The sequence below is a fragment of the Embiotoca jacksoni genome, unplaced genomic scaffold (genome assembly GCF_022577435.1).
Source record: "Embiotoca jacksoni isolate LCO1_2020_lvr unplaced genomic scaffold, fEmbJac1.0.p SCAF_38, whole genome shotgun sequence".
Lineage (NCBI taxonomy): Eukaryota > Metazoa > Chordata > Actinopteri > Embiotocidae > Embiotoca > Embiotoca jacksoni.
The window spans coordinates 1,102,570-1,118,846 of NW_027185390.1; the positions used below are offsets into that span (position 1 = coordinate 1,102,570).

A 16,277-nucleotide genomic window follows, 5' to 3' on the forward strand; every position below is an offset into this window, starting at 1 on the left:
TAACCCCGGTTGTCCGTTGACTAACAGTAGCCTATAGTCCCCTGCAGCTTTACTGTCAGTGGACAAAGCTTGTTATTGATTTGATGTGGTCACATTTCAGTTAAGTTTTTAAAGATAGATTTTTCAGCCACTGGGGGGCAGTACAACAAACCAATAAATACAACACTGACATGCAGTAACTACCAATTAGCAGATATATCAGCAACCAGACACAGTTGAACAGCAGAGATCTGTTTGGGGTTTCATCATCACCACGTGTTGATCCAGCCTAACGTAAAAGTCCCAGTGTTGAGTTTGCGGGCTGTCAGCCTTTGCCTTACGGATATTGTGGACAAATCTTAGTGGATTAAACAAGATTATATTCATGCTGGTGTATGATGCTGGGCACCGTCCAACAGAAACTTTAGAAACTCATCTCTCAACAAAACGGATTATTTAACTTTAGAGCTGCAAAAGTTGACATTAGTTCTAATTTCAGGCGACATGACGATGCTGTTGACAGAATCAACCAACAGGCCAAAAATAACATAACAGACTCCATTCCTGACAAATCTCCAAGTTTTAGTGGACTATCAAAGCCTCAGTCTTTACTGACAAAGTCTCTGGTAATATAAACACCTCAGGGAGGCTTCACACAATCTGTGAATGTATGGACGAGTGTAAAAGTGTCTGTGAGGGCTTGTTTTGACCGTCCAGTCAAACACCCATTTCTTTTCATTTAAAGCGTGTGATTGCTGTATCACTCCCATGTCCCCCACTCAATTCCCCTCATTTATCCTCCCAATGTTTACTTCGTTTCGACATTTGTCTTTTCCTTTCTGCTGGACTCGTTTTTTTTTTTTTTTTGGTAATGAATCCCCCCCCCCCAAAAAAAAAAAATCTTCACCAATCTTTTTTCCTTCCATCCATTCTGCAGCTCGTCAGCACTGCAAGTAAATGTTATCTGACCTCAAATATTGCAGGCGACAAAGAGCTTGGACGGCATAGAGCTCGAGTGAGGATAGTTTATCTGCAGCACTTGTTTTGTTTTTCTTCTTTCTCCTTGGAGGATGAAAGGAAACAATGCATAAAGATGGCTACAGAATGAACTGAAGAGAGATTCAGAGCGCAGTCGTCCACTCAGACGCACACAAGCCTTAATCTCAGTAAACAATGACATCTGCTCAAAAGGCCTCACTGTGAGGATAAGAGTGGATTCCTCTCCTGCCTCAGAAATGCGTGCATTTGATCCAGGAAACATTATCTTGTTTTTCGTCGGTATTAGCAATATGTGTAGAGGTTTTGCTACCAAATAGTGGAGCATTGTTTATTTATTTGCATGTCAATTATGACACGTGATAATCTGTAGAAAAGACAAAATGCAGTGCTAAATGCATTTACAGTCAAAACATTACTTTTGCTAATTATGTGCCGTATAAACTTCAATAGTTTGTGCTAATCTTATCGATATAATTTCTGGGTGTATGCAGTGATCCTATTTCCCTACAGGGTTTGTTTAGATTTTAGCTGGAATCAAATGTTTGTATTTGCTTTTTTTCTCTAGTTGTGAAATCCCCATTATATCTGCCTAAAACCAACTGACACACAGCCTTTACACACAACCCCTCCGGCTAAGTTCATAAATTAAAAAAATAATAAAGAAAACAGAACTTGAAAGCCTCATACAAATTTTAATATGGAGTCAGAGGCTCAAAGGCAACTTTTTTGAGCAGTGTGATAAAGCTAACAGGAAACCAAACTCCCAGCCACACTTACTTATAGATTTACAGATGCACTTATCAAACAGAAGATGGACTTATTTTGGACAGTATTACAGGACAGAGGACGGGTCATCGCTTTGGTAACCAGGAAATCTCGCCACACAGTGAAGTGATGGATGAATCCTTTTCTCAAAGGTTTGGTTACTGACAAGCTTTACAGTGCAGGAATATCCAGTGCAAAACGTGCAGGCTGGTAAGTTTCAGACAGAAATCAGGAGTCAGCTCCTCTGCCGGGGGAATGAATGGTCATGTGCACTAATTAGCAAACGACGACATCTGGGCCTGATGTTGCCACAGCTGCACATAATAGCACGACGACACTCCCATTGCCACACTAGTGTTGAATATTAAAAACTCTATTCCAGAAAAAAACATAAATATTTGAACAAAAGTAGATTTAGAAATTTATTCTCTTGCACCCATTACATGACATACTATGCAGCCAACTTTCTAATTAACTTTTTCGCCAGGGAAAAATGAACCAGCACTAACTGCCAATGAGCTACAGCAGCCACTACAGCACAATTATTTAGATAACACAGTTAAGAAAAAGTCCATTACAGTGAGTTAAGTGATGAGAATGAAGTTACTTTACTGGCCTGTGGCAATACAGCCTTACAAACCCTGCAAAACAAACATTCTTCAATATGATGGCAGCATTTAGAATTTGAGAGTCTCCAGTCTTAGTCGAAACTAAACTGTCGCTGCTTGCAACTTGCAGAGTCAGCAGTATTGAGAGTCATTACAGGGCAGAAGTCAACAGCATGTCTGCAAATGTGGCTGAAGGAAAAGCCAGACGATAATTGTAGAGTTACTGAATGTTTGGCTGTCAGTGTGCAGAAGAGTCGTTATTTCTTCCATTTGGGGCTGTCAAGGACTACGAGTCTTTTCTGTTGAGAATAATCCGTCTTGTTTGTGAGTTTAATGGTGAATGGCACAATTTACTCTCCGACTTTGAGGATCTTGGTTTCTTTTAATGAATTTGTTGCAATAAACTGTTGGCTGGGGGACAAAAGTTGAGGTTTGATGGCCAGAATTTTGTCCGTTGTTGGTTTTAAAGATCTAAATGTCTCATGGTAAAACATAGATAATTATTCTGTTTGTCTAGTCTTTGAAGAAATCGATTTTGTAGCTTTCACACAAACCAACACTTAATACTCTGCCGTTCTTTAAGTGCATTCAGGGGTCTGCTCCATTGAGATTTAAGCCCTCCCAAGAAAGCAGGGAGAAGTGAGCTGTTTCACGCCATTTAATCACAAACCCCTGTGCCTTCTTTTCCTTTTCTCTCTCTGTCTCTGCTCTCCTCCTTCCATCCCTCTGTCCGTGGCCTCCAGACAGCTGACCGCCTCTTCTGGATTTCGCTGACGCTGCGCCTGGTCCCGCCTGGCTTATTCTGAGCAGGATGGACACTCTGGAGTCAGAGCTGACCTGCCCAATCTGCCTGGAGCTCTTTGAAGACCCGTTGCTGCTCCCCTGCGCCCATAGCCTGTGCTTCGGCTGCGCCCACCGCATCCTCGTCTCCCACTGCACCACCAACGAATCTGTTCAGAGCATTGGCGCTTTCCAGTGCCCCACCTGTAGATATGTCATCTCCCTGAGTCCGGAGCGCGGACTAGACGGACTTAAGAGAAACGTGACCTTACAGAACATTATTGACAGAGTCCAGCGGGCCTCATCTTCAGCAGGGCTCCCTCTACCGCTGCCTGCCCCCCACAGTGGGCCCAACTCTCCCGGTGAGGAAGGGAGCAACCGGTTGGCGCTGGTTCCCGTCAACGCCGCCATGTCCAGCCCCGGCACACCCCCGGAGCCGGTCCAGTGCCAGTTCTGCGAGCAGGACCCGCCGCAGGATGCCATTAAGACGTGCGTCACATGCGAGGTGTCGTACTGCGAGGAGTGCCTCCGAGCGACGCACCCAAACAAGAAGCCGTTCACCGGCCACCGGCTCATCGAGCCCATGCCGGACACCCACATCAGAGGGCTCCAGTGCCTCGAGCACGAGGAGGAAAAGGTGAACATGTACTGTGTCACTGATGATCAGCTGATCTGCTCACTGTGCAAACTGGTTGGAAGGCACAGGGACCACCAAGTGGCAGCACTGAGCGACCGCTATGAAAAACTGAAGGTATGCACGGATCTATTTTCTTTCTTTCGATGTTTGCTTACATGTCAATGGCTTTAATGGCGTATTGTTGCTGGTAAACGTGTCCACTTATTGAAAGCTGCTGCTATTTTCAGAGAGATTTGGATCATTTTAAAGACATAAAAGGTCACAGACCCTCCATTCTTTATCTAGCACATGTAATGAATTTTACATTTTAATTCTATTCTGCTCTGAAGTATGAAATTTCCTATTATCCTTACCCAGGTATCTAACTCGATTATCAAGTGAGATTTTATCATCTCATGCTGACTCATTATCTCCCCGGAATAATTAAGCAATTAGCATAATCACTGCGCCATGCCAGTGTGCCAGGAGGGTATTCGGAGGCATGCACACCGACTGAATATAGGAAGTGTCATTAGTGACGAGGCATGGTGTCTTCAATGAGGTTGCAGGTTAACGAGCACCAATTTGCCTGCCGGGTGTAGGTGTGCTTAATTGAGCATGGCTATTAGAGTGTGCTGGTAATGGCCGTGTGTGTGTGTGTGTGTGTGTGTGTGTGTGTGTGTGTGTGTGTGTTACAGCAGAGATCATGCAGAAGTAAATGTAACCTGGAATGTCCACCAGATGTTTTCGTCCAATTATCTGCCCTTCACTGATATAAGCACTTTTGTTGAGAGCTACTGCACTGATTAAGTATTACATTCGCGAAATGTAAAAAAACCCACTTTGAACACAAACGAAAAGAAACGTTCTGAATCAAAGCAGCAGGGGCATCAATATACTGACTTCTATCCCTCGTACAAATCAAGTTCCAAAATGCAAGTTGCCTTTCTCGAGCTCTGTGAGGGAGAGGGTCCCCACAGGCAGAGATAGGAGTCAGCGGGTGAGGGGGCCTATGACTATTTTATGATGATAGAAAGAGACAATTGCCAGGAGGGTGACGCCATATCAGGAAATGTAGAACACTCTATGTGGCAAAGGAGGAAGGCGGTCAGAGTTGGGAGGGCAAGACGCTGACCTTCACCCACAATCATCTATGTTAGTTCATATTGATGTCATGCAGTCTCCCGAGGCTTCATGATTTTCATCACAAGGAAAAGGATAAGCTTCCAATTGTGATGCCACAAATTCTGCTCACTGGTACGCTCCATTAATCTCAGACATTAGCTGCAACTTTCAGCAGCTGAATTTGAAAGCAGCCTCCGACTGTCAAACTCTGAACACATTATTCCGCTGCTCAGCGAAGGTCAAACATCCATATGCCTCGTTTGCGTTAGACTTTCTATTACAGCACAAGCTTCCATTTTGAAGTAATTGTTCTGTTGTTGCTGTTTTAAGTTGGATTGCTGAGGGTACACTCATTATATCTGTGTATCAGTTAAGTACCCTTTAACCTCCAGCAGCTGCACCCTTATTCACGTCAAACTGGATCAAGTGGACACAAACAAAGTAAGAGGTTTTCTGCCAATTAATCCATCCACCACAAACATGCCGATTATCCCGTGCATTAGTTCCACGTTACAGATTTTCTCCCAGAACAATAAGCTAACTTTTCCAAAGCGTCATTTACCCAGGGAACATTTTCAGCAATAACCTGCTGCCCGCTCACTCAGAACGTGTTTATTCAGCCTTGCTAAGCACCCCTAAATGAACAAGGTGTCTCCCGAGAAGAAAAGGTTTTCCGTTTTATATGAGGTTTGAAACACAAGTCAAAGTGTGAAGTAGTTTGTCCTCAAAGACAGGGCTTGCCAAATTCACCCAAAGCAGTTATTATAATGATATATATATATTTTCACATTCTGCACCACTTACTGCACATTCTCCAATAAATAAGACAGAAAACATTCCCTGCCTGTTCTTGTTATTTTGTTTTTATTTTTATGAGCCGTGCCACAATAAACTGCTCCGCCTCCAAAGATGGGCTTGATGTGCTTCATCATCATCACAGTTGAAATGTGTGTCTGCGCCGTCTCATCTTGCGTGTTTCAGCAAATTTAAGCGGAGAGGAAATATTATCAGGAAAGCCACAGGTCAGTGCATCGTATAATTATCACGGTCCTCTTTCTACCCCTCCCCCCCTCCTATTCATCCGGAGAGAGACGACACAGGTCAGCGCACGCAGCAGTTATTATACAAGCTAATTATTGGCCATAACACACACACAAAGAAAACAAAAGCAAGAGCAGAACCCTCCGAGCTCTGACTTGATCACGGGTTGGCAAATACTTCCTGAGCAAGCACAGGTATATGAATTTTGTCTCCATGCATTAACGCACGGGTGACGTGTCATAATGGGAATATTTGTGTGTCCTACATGTGCAGTACATGTGTACCCGCACCCTTAAAGAAACACTTAGAGGTTTGCATCAGAGGCTGTGCGTGTGTGAAGCACAGGTGCAGGTGCTGTGGGATTCACCCTCCGTTTAACTCTCGAAATTTGAATTACAATCGATTGCCTGGGGGGGCTCCGTGCACACGATCATCCACGGCGGCTGCTCTACAGTCTGCGCTGCTGCACATAGTCTCTGAAATAAAGAAGCTGCGGACGAACAACCTTGGGAACCCAGCAACATGAACTACAGAGGAAAAACTCAATGATTTTCTAAAAGCAACAATTCAAAATGAGAGATTTCCATCACACTTTCCCCTTCTAACAGTCAACTCTGCAGTTTTATGACCATTTTTCCCTAACAAGTAGGTTAAAAAAAAAATAGGTTAAGACGAGTTGTTTGTCAAGTAAAATTGTTGATACAGTCCCTTCTGTAATATATAATTATCCTGCTTTTTGACCTCGTGAGGACACCCGCGATTGGAAAACAAAGCACGTATGGCCGATTCATTAACTTCTCTCTCTCACACACTTTCAAATAAAGACGTACACACCCAAGCATGTATGTCCGCACACTTCCCTTCCACTAATCTGAAGCTAGATACAGGCTTCCTTTGTCACACACGGCAAAACTAATGGGCCTTTTCTGCTCAAAGTTAGATGGGGATTTGACCATCTGTTTAGCTTTCATGTCAGCCAGCTGGCACATGATGGGAGTTTGATACAAACCATGAGGTTAAGGCGCTGTTAGCCTTCAGCTGACCTCCACAGACACAGAATAAAACAGGAAGGATACACATGCAATATGCAGCTTTTTGACATTTAACAAAGAATAGAAAATAATTTCAACTATTCCAATGATTTTTGTATTAAGTCTGTAAAATGTCTGTCAATTGGCAACATTTTCCAGTTTTCAGTACTTTTCAGTCATGCTTTCTGGTTTGAGCAGAACTGTGATCAACACCAGGGTGAAAGAGGCTTATTGAATGGGATATTGTTCACCATCAATGGGGTTAAGGCCAGATTATACCTATCCACATAAAATATCGCCACTTTTTCACAGATCACTGATTATTTTGCTGCATCTTCGGCAACAGCAGGGCTTTAATTATAGCTCGGCCTCAGGATAATTTCAGTTTGAGTGCTTTACATGTCAGTTCACTTAACTTTAATTTACTTCAGTAAACTATTTTTTTTTAAAGTTTTTTTGTTTAACCTCGTATTTAGTAAAAGCATGTTGTAAACATCTTCAGTTATGATTATGTAGCAGTTTTGACAAAGACAAATATGTCGTTTAATGAAACCGGAGCGCATGCACTAAAATGGGTTGAAGCTTTTAAGAGGAATGTCTAACAAGAATAGGGTCGTAAATAAATGAAGGTATAAGCTAATTAGCATGTTATATTTATGCTGAATAACACATTTTATCTTTAGTTCTTTTCGGCAGAAAACTGGCTGAACTTATAAAAGAAGGAGGTACAACGCAGAGCCTCAATTTATCTGGCATTTCAAATAGTTAAACCTTAAAAGAGATGTTACAGGCAGTCCTATTTTTCTCTGATATTTTTCTTCTTTCATTTTGGAGTCTGATCAGTTGAAACATATTTTCTGGAACATTTCATGCATATCACTTTTTGCCCTGATCTGCTGGAATTTGAGATACCCCCTCTCTCTACTGGGAAAAGAAAAAAAGAAGACTATCAGATGATTGGAAATAGTTTCCTTTTTTCGGTGGCAGTGGTGGTATGTGTCTGATAAGAGCCATGGAGGTTATTGTGGTAACACCCATCCTTTTTCAGAGATAAAATTACCCCCGTCACAGGAAATTGACGGAGGAGGAGGTTGGAAATAGCTTTTAAAGTCCTTAGCTCTGGGTTTGAGGAGAAAGAACCTTGAGGATAAAAGATGGGAGCCGCCGTGTGTGTGTGTGTGTGTGTGTGTGTGTGTGTGTGTGTGTGTGTGTGTGTGTGTGTGTGTGTGTGTGTGTGTGTGTGTGTGTGTGTGTGTGTGTGTGTGTGTGTGTTCAGCCGTGGTTTTAAATCACAGGTTTGTTGTGTTTTTGTAGTAATCCACTTTCTTTAATCAGCTGCCCTTTAGTGTTGAGACAACCTACTTTGGGGTGTCAGGTACAAACATACACAATAAAACATGAACACAAGGCATTGCATTTGATTCACAGCTTTGCTGATAAAAAGAAGATTCAGCTTTATGTCCTCAAGCTATCGCATTCATCTTTTATATCATAAAAACACTTCTTCCCTTCCATACTTCTATGATAAAGTCGATCCTATTATGTTTAAATTCCAACTTTGACTTTGGCAAAATAATCCATAAAGTGAATTATTTTAGAGAAATACATTTTCTGACCTCCAGAGGTGATATAGCAGTGTACTTCCTGGTGTGTCAGTACAGTGTGACATCACACCTGTCAGCATGACTGGGTGTGATCAGAGGTGCAACAGGCACCAGAAAGGGCGGTGAAACGCTGTTTCTTAACATCAGATTGAAAATCCGTTTCTTTTAAAGGTTTCAAGCCTGTTTCACCTTTGACCACGCACAGCAGTGATGTCACAGGGGCTCAGGGGCTGTTCAGTTACTTTTTAATGGCTCTGTCATATTACACTTTATTGTCCAGTATTTTGATAAAGAGTCGCTTAAACCTGCAATAGGCATACAATACCAACATATTGTCACCCTTTAAAGCTGTTGGCAACAGTTGTGTATTTACACATCTATAAGTGCAGATGTGGAGCTATGTTTGTCAAATGGGCACAAACACGTGTCCAAATGAATGCTAAATCCAATATCTAATCTCATTTTAGCTCCACTTTTGGACCCACCAACCTCTAAGAATAGCATTAATCGGACACACAATGCACCGCAGAGCCGAGGGCAACCGCAAAGTTAGGTGACCTCTTTTAAAAAGTATCGGCTATTCAGAGACTGAATAGGTTATAAGATGGTTTGCATCTTAAAGTATTTATGATTAAAAAGTAATCAGTCAGTGGCATTGCACTGCCTTGTCGATAGTAGAAGCCTGACTGCTTCTCTCATCAGCTGCAGCAAATAAAAGCCAGTCTCTGAGAGTTTACTGTGCATTGTGTAACATTTACAGATGACTTTCTTTCCCTCTGTGCTCAATACTCCGTTTGCTTGTGGTACACACACGCACTCGCACACGCACACGCACACGCACACGCACACGCACACAACACACCTCATCCTTTCTCCGTTTCCCCGAGAACAATGTTCCTTTCTTGCCGTGTTGTTCCCTCACTGCCGTGCTTCGCCTTTCAATCAGGAACATCTTTGACTGATCCAGGAACACAAACATATTGTTTCCTATTCAGAGAGGAGCCCCTGGTAGAGACCTGGGTGTCGAGCAAATACACCAGTGTCCTCCATCAATATACAGAACACCCATTACAACGATGATATGAGACAAATATAGCTGATACAGCTGACGAGATGTGTGTATAGGCAGGTGGATACACAGTAAAGTGCAGTAGGACACAAAACAAATGACGGCTCCTACAGTTAGAGCTCTAGGTTCCTGCTCACTAGCGCTGTGTTTCCTCCGCCTGCCTCCTCTTTAATTTATCTCTCACTGTCCGATGTTCTCTCTGTACTTGTCTCCCAGTTTCTGTGCTCATCTGTATGACTGAGGTTTCTTTGATCTCTTCCTAACACTTGAGAAACAAGGAAAAGAATGGAGTGAAACTTCTGGCAGCTCAGCAAGGTTTCCTGAGAAACCTGCTCAGTGTCACGGTAAATCTTGAAATATCCTCTGAAGTTTTGGGTTCATTTGCCTACCTGTCTCCATCTATGGGCGTGTGAGAGAGTGTGATCCCCTTGCATACATTTTCAGCTTACCAGCACCGCTCAAGGGTGATTTAGTTCACTCACAGCATAGGCCCACAGCCCTTTCTTTCACACATGAACATGACAACAGAGTCTCGTTGACACAATTGGAGAGAATATGAAGCAGATAAAACAACAGTGACACAAGTGCAGTAGAGAGTGCCATATTGCTTTTTTCAAGCTGTCACGAAGACGTTACGTTTGCAAATTTTTTAAGAACAGTGATATAAGAAAAAAACGTGAGGATCAGAACGTGCTTCATAGGATGCCGATTAAGAGCAGATGATGTAGAAGGAACCAACTTTTCTTTGAAAAGACAAATACAATCTCACAAAAACTGTCACCAACTGCCAGCTGACCACGCTTTAGAGAAAGTAATCTTATTTTTAGAAGTGTATTTACATTTCAAGCAATCTCAGGAGGTATTTAATTTTTGCTTTTGCCAAGCTGCCATGTATGAATGACAAAAACTCACAAAATCAAAAGTTAAGAAAAACATAATGAAATAACTATACATGTTAATATGCCATGAAATGCTCCAACAATAATACGAATGATTTTTGGACATAGGTGCGGGAAGGTCTCATATCAGAGGTAGAAGTAGCAATACTACAAATAAAAAGTACTCTAACACAAATAAATATGCAGTATTTCTAAATACAGAATGTTTACCATGTACTTCGGGATGAAAAGTAAAAGTATTTAGCCAAGTACTTGACAACATGTACTTTCCTCTATTGGTTTCATTTTGAGAAAGGACTTTGCATCCATGCATCTCAACAACAACATTGTCTGAATCCACTGCCTTACTGTATATCTAAAACTCATCAAATCAACGTTGGCTGAGCCGAGCTGATTCAGAGCGGAGATTAACTTCACTCAGAGGCTATATTTTTCTGGGTGGGGGGTTGGGCTGAAAATCCGTCTTGGATTGGCAGCAGAAAAGGAGGATCGAAGAGAGAGAGAGAGAGAGAGAGAGAGAGAGAGCGAGAGAGAGAGAGAGAGAGAGAGATGGGATGGATAAACGGGCAGGATGATTGACAGGTGATCAGGCTGCTGGGCGAGCGGACAGCTCAGCCCCAAGAGATGGATACTAGTTGGCAGCATGGACTCTGTGGATGCACACACACACACACACACACACAGCATGGAAACTGACACGAGGTTTCATCTTGTAAGTCCCTTTTCCCTTGTGTACACATCACAGTGTATTTCACACTGCATTTAAACACACTGTACAGCATATAGACATAATTTCTCCCGTGTACGTGACGCAGCTGCTGACTTATTGTTTCAATTCTTTAAGAGGTCCGGTTTATTTTTTATCTCTATGCGGAGGATGAATCATGACAACAGTGTCATATTCCTGTTCAAGTGGACCTTCATGCTGCTTCTGTTTTTGTGTCATCGCCGTATTAAGGCCATCCATTAAGCCCCTGCTGCCACTACAGCACAAACACACAAAAACACACAAATCCTTCCGCTCTGTGTTTACTGTTGCTGTTTATTCAATATTCCCTGAAGGTAGCACCTTTATAATCCTCATTGTAACAGCAGAACTGGCTTTGTGTGCATTGCTGTTAAAAATGTGGTTAAAGGTTAAGTGAACTGTAATGTAACATATCAAGCAGGCTGGTTTTCTTACTTGAGTATTTGCAGTGTTAACAGAAGCAAAGGACTTGCCCAAAATGTATAAGGAACACTGTGCTATCTGTCCCGGCCTTGCTGCTCCAATGGACCTACCCGGCATTTCGGAAATCTCAGCATTCTGACCTTAAATTCATGTGGAAAACAGTTTTGAATGGGAAAGAGGAGAAGCTACATCAGAGCAGCTTAAGCACGCTCGGTTTGGCAATAATGTGATGGTCTTGGAAGCAAAAGGAGGAAGCTTTTGCTCAGGCAGATGAAAAGCAGCAAAAGGGGGGGGAAAAAAAAAGCAAGAAGGGGAATGGAAGGGAGGAAAAAAAACAAAACAGGGAGGAGCGTTAAGGGACTAACGTGCTGTCACCTGTTTGCCGGTTCGTTAGCCGAGAGTGCTGCTGCGTGCTCTCATAGGGAAAGCTTTTGATGCCTAATTTGCCGCTTGGCCGGGTTTGCGCATCGCTTGCTGCTCGGTGGAGTGGCTGTCCCAGTCACATCCTCTCCTAGAGTAGGATCCTCTGTCGGAGGCTCGGACAAGGCAGGATGAGGAGGCAGTACAGGGATGAGGGGGATCACCCGCGCTCAGAGGTACGTGGTCACTAAAGGCACCTTTTTAAAAAGAAGAAGAAAAAAAAAAGAAAAAGACAGACGAATGTTGTGCAGCTCTTGGGAATTACTTGTGAAGAAGAAGAGAGGAGAGAAAAACAGCGCTTCTCTTAGCTGCTCTTTGGTGAACTTGCACTGAGGAATTAAACACTTTTGCTCCGTTTTTCTTGTGTTTTGTAGAATGTGGCTGTTTTCTTTTTTTCTTTGCAACTTTTGACTTTTTATTTTGCTATTTTCTGATGTGCAGTGTCTGAGGTTATCTTTCAACTTCTTTGGTTTGAATAAAAAGAGAAACCTAAAGGGGGAAGGGATGCATTTTTTTTATTTTTTTTATCTCCCTTTTATTCGCTCTCTGCCCTCCACTTCTGTTCCTTTGCATTTGTCACAGACTTTTCTTTTTCATCTCTTACCATCTCTGTTGTCTCTTTTTTTGGTGTGTTTTTGCTACAGCAAGCTCTGGACTCCAACCTGAGTAATTTGATCAAGAGGAACAATGAGCTGGAGTCCCTCATGGGAAAACTGATCCAGACATGTCAACATGTAGAGGTGAGTCTCAGTCGTCCTTTGGGGTCACCACTGATATATATTGTCTGTGACTATAAATCAGATCATATTATGTTGTTGGCACTGTTAATCTGCTTTGGTGAATGTTATATTGGTGGTATGTGGAATGAGGAAGAATTGCACTTGTGTTTTCAATTGTCATTTGTGAATAATCTAAAAATACACAAAACCCTATTTTAATATTTTAATATCAAAATGTATCCATGCATTTATCACTCCCTAGTGCCTGTACAACTGATTCATTTCGTATGCGACCTGTATCATGACTCAGCATTCAGCTCCTTTAGCTTAGCATGTAACAGAGGATGGAAGCTAAAATTACAATGAAGGGCTGAATAAAAGAAATATACTATTCAAAAATATAGCGGAAATAATTTGTGGACAAATAAATGGTTTCCCCCAACTATTTGGATTATTCAATAATCATTTAAGGGATTTATCGAGCAAAAAAAAATGCTAAGCAGTGTCTGATTTCAGCATCTCACAGGTGAGGATTTACTGGATTTGTTCTTGTTTTGTTTAATAACAGTGGAAATCGAATATGTTTGGGTCCTGGATTACAGGATGATTAACACATTATTTCAGGATGTCACAGTGGAGCCTGTGCATTTTAATCCTATTTTATGTCATTTTACAGACTGCGTAATTAATTCATGACAACATTTGAAGATGTGATTTTGACGAAAATATAGACTTTAGCGATAGTTAACATCTTTGAAGTAATGCATTAACTTAAACTTGTATGTATTCAATTTAAGCCTTATTTGTGCCGAACCTGTCATTAGCTGTGTCGTGTTTTTTTTTGTTGTTGCCATTACACAGCATCTGGTTTCGCCTGACATCTTCATTTTGAGGATAATAACAAAGTGTGTGAATGTCTGCATGTATTTAGCTCTACTGTCGGCAGTTCTGTGCTAAGCCTGCCTGTTCATGTTACGCTGGCCCACTAAGAAGCTTAAAAAAAGCAATGCCACAGGGTTGTAACATCTAGGTTTGAAATAATGGAGATGAGCCTATTTGTTTGGCAAGCCCTTTACAAACTGCACGGAAAGAGGATTGTGATTTATTAAGAAGATTTCATCTTTTTTTTTTTTTTTTTTTTTGCTAAAGTGCTGTGTACATATTTGGTGTGCATGTTTTTGTGTCATCATCACACAAAATGTTTTCTGGGAGCGATGCCTGGAGGGGGAATTTTGATGATGCAGGAATTTTAAATCTCTTCGATCATCACAAAATGACCAAAAATGTAAACATTACACTGTAAAAGTCAAAAATTAATAAATGATGAACACACAAAGGGCAAAAAAGGAAAAAGATGCTTGACCTTCTTTTTTTTTTGCCAGTGCATTATCACAACTACACATACAGTAGGGTCTCACACACATTGTAAAGCCCTAAAATAGCCTTTGGAGTGTACAGTGATAGCACGCTGTCTTTAGGTGCAAAAAGGCACACTGTGCAAGTAGAAGATTAAAATTCTTAAAAAATGACTGGTGATCATGAAGCAAAAATACATACAGAAACATCTCTAAACTCAGTAAATGAAGCTGTCCGACATGAACATAATGAATGTGAGAAGGAAACAAAAGAAAGAGCGTCACAGAAAAAGCAAAAGACATCTTGGCTTGCCATCGGTGAAGCTTTCATGTCAGATTAAGCTGTTCCAAAACTACTCTGAAGATGGCTGCTGAGATTCTCTGACATGTCAAAAAAGACAAAGAAAAAAATGCAATCTCACATCCTGTTCCTCCTAGTCACCATCTGTGGTTCAGCTTTAATGCTCTTTTTTATTTTTCAGCTGGCATCGTGTTTTTGTTGTTGTCGTGGTTATAATTGAATTTTAAACCATATTTGGACCCCTCGCTGCTGCATTTTGCATGATGAAAAATAGGACACCGTCATAGTTTTAAAGTCAAGTGTCAGTCAATAATCACAAAAAGACAAAGACAGCTACTTTTAGGTGTATAACATGCAATACAGTCAATGATTCCATGTAACACGAACAAAAAAGTACCCTGAACTATGTTTCAAAGCCAAAGCAGCAGGAAAACTTCGGGTACTTTCGGCTTGATGCTGCAAAAGCGTCGGCAAATACAGGCCTTTAAAGTTTAACGTCTCCTCCCCTGCAGAAAGTTCATTGCATGTATATTTCCTAATGTTTGGATATCTTCCAGGCTTGTAACATGTGTGTGTGTGTGTGTGTGTGTGTGTGTGTGTGTGTGTGTGTGTGTGTGTGTGTGTGTGTGTGTCAGTGGTTAAATGAATCACTTAATGTCCCTGTCAGGCTCCAATCTGTCATACTGATCATATGCTCCAGAGGGCTCTGCCCACAGTCATTAGATGCTCCACATCTTCACATGGAACATGATGTACTTTGGATGCGTGCGTGTGTGTGTGTGTGTGTGTGTGTGTGTGTGTGTGTGTGTGTGTCTCCATGAAGCATTGTGGGTGGTTGTTCCTGAGAGATTAGCAATATCAGAGCATGTCCTCTTCATTCACATCGAGTCCTTGACATTTACAGTCATGAAATGTCATGTCAAGAAGAAGCAAAGCAGAGCATCATGGGGAACTAAACAGACAATGTTAGCCCTCCCCCCCAAAAAAAATCAAAAACTTTCACTAGTTTCTGTTTGAGTTGTTGGAAACCATTTCTAACCTGCCTCAAATGAACCTCTACGTGTGCCTATTGATATTAAGAGAAGCTACACACACACACACACACACACACACACACACACACACACACACACACACAAAACAATTGCTTTTATATCCGCATAGCTAATTGGTGTACAAAAAGCCACACAGAGATAACATATATGCAAGCTTTTCTCAAAGTAAACTCTTTTTAATCTCCAGCTTCCCCGGAGCTGTCACGGTGATGTTGAAGAAACCAATTAGCAGCGCTGAATAGACTGATGCAGCGGATTTGCTATACAACAGAGCTAAGGCGTTGAGCTCAGCATGTCCCACATAAACAGTGAGATGTAATCCAGGTGGCAAATTGTTTCTGTTGGCAACAAGATCCCCGAAAAAGTTGCATGAACGCTGTTTAGGACGGGACGCTGAGGAGATAGTGGAGGTGCTTTCCAGCCTTGTTTGGCTCTTTGGAGGGAAAACAAACGACTCCCTGTGATGTCATTATAAAAGCACCTGCCAACGTACAGTATATGTGTGTTTGCACAATAGTGTATATTTGTATGAATAACTGCGCAACGTCTCGGGTCAGTAACACTCGCAGCTGACTTCCCTTTCATTGCTCCCGGTGCTATCGCTTCGCTGCAGCGAGAAAACACTTTACAAGGTGCTGAAAGGACCATGGGGAAATGACCACAATGAGGTATTATACGTTATGTTCGGACCTGAAGTCCTATAATTGGACCTGAACAACGTTTATGGCCTGCTCAGACTG

General features: G+C 41.9%; 1 protein-coding gene across 4 annotated transcripts in view; it reads left to right on the forward strand.

The window, feature by feature from the left end:
• The window catches only part of LOC138208484 (E3 ubiquitin-protein ligase Midline-1-like), a 54,572-nt gene that overhangs the window by 26,404 nt on the left and 11,891 nt on the right, over positions 1 to 16,277 (forward strand). For all 4 annotated transcript variants that reach the window (XM_069166372.1, XM_069166371.1, XM_069166373.1 and 1 more), the window contains 2 exons: positions 3,095 to 3,882; positions 12,752 to 12,847. In XM_069166372.1, the coding sequence (XP_069022473.1) occupies positions 3,163 to 3,882; positions 12,752 to 12,847 (816 nt within the window). In that variant the 5' untranslated portion in view covers positions 3,095 to 3,162. The remainder of the gene's footprint in view (positions 1 to 3,094; positions 3,883 to 12,751; positions 12,848 to 16,277) is intronic.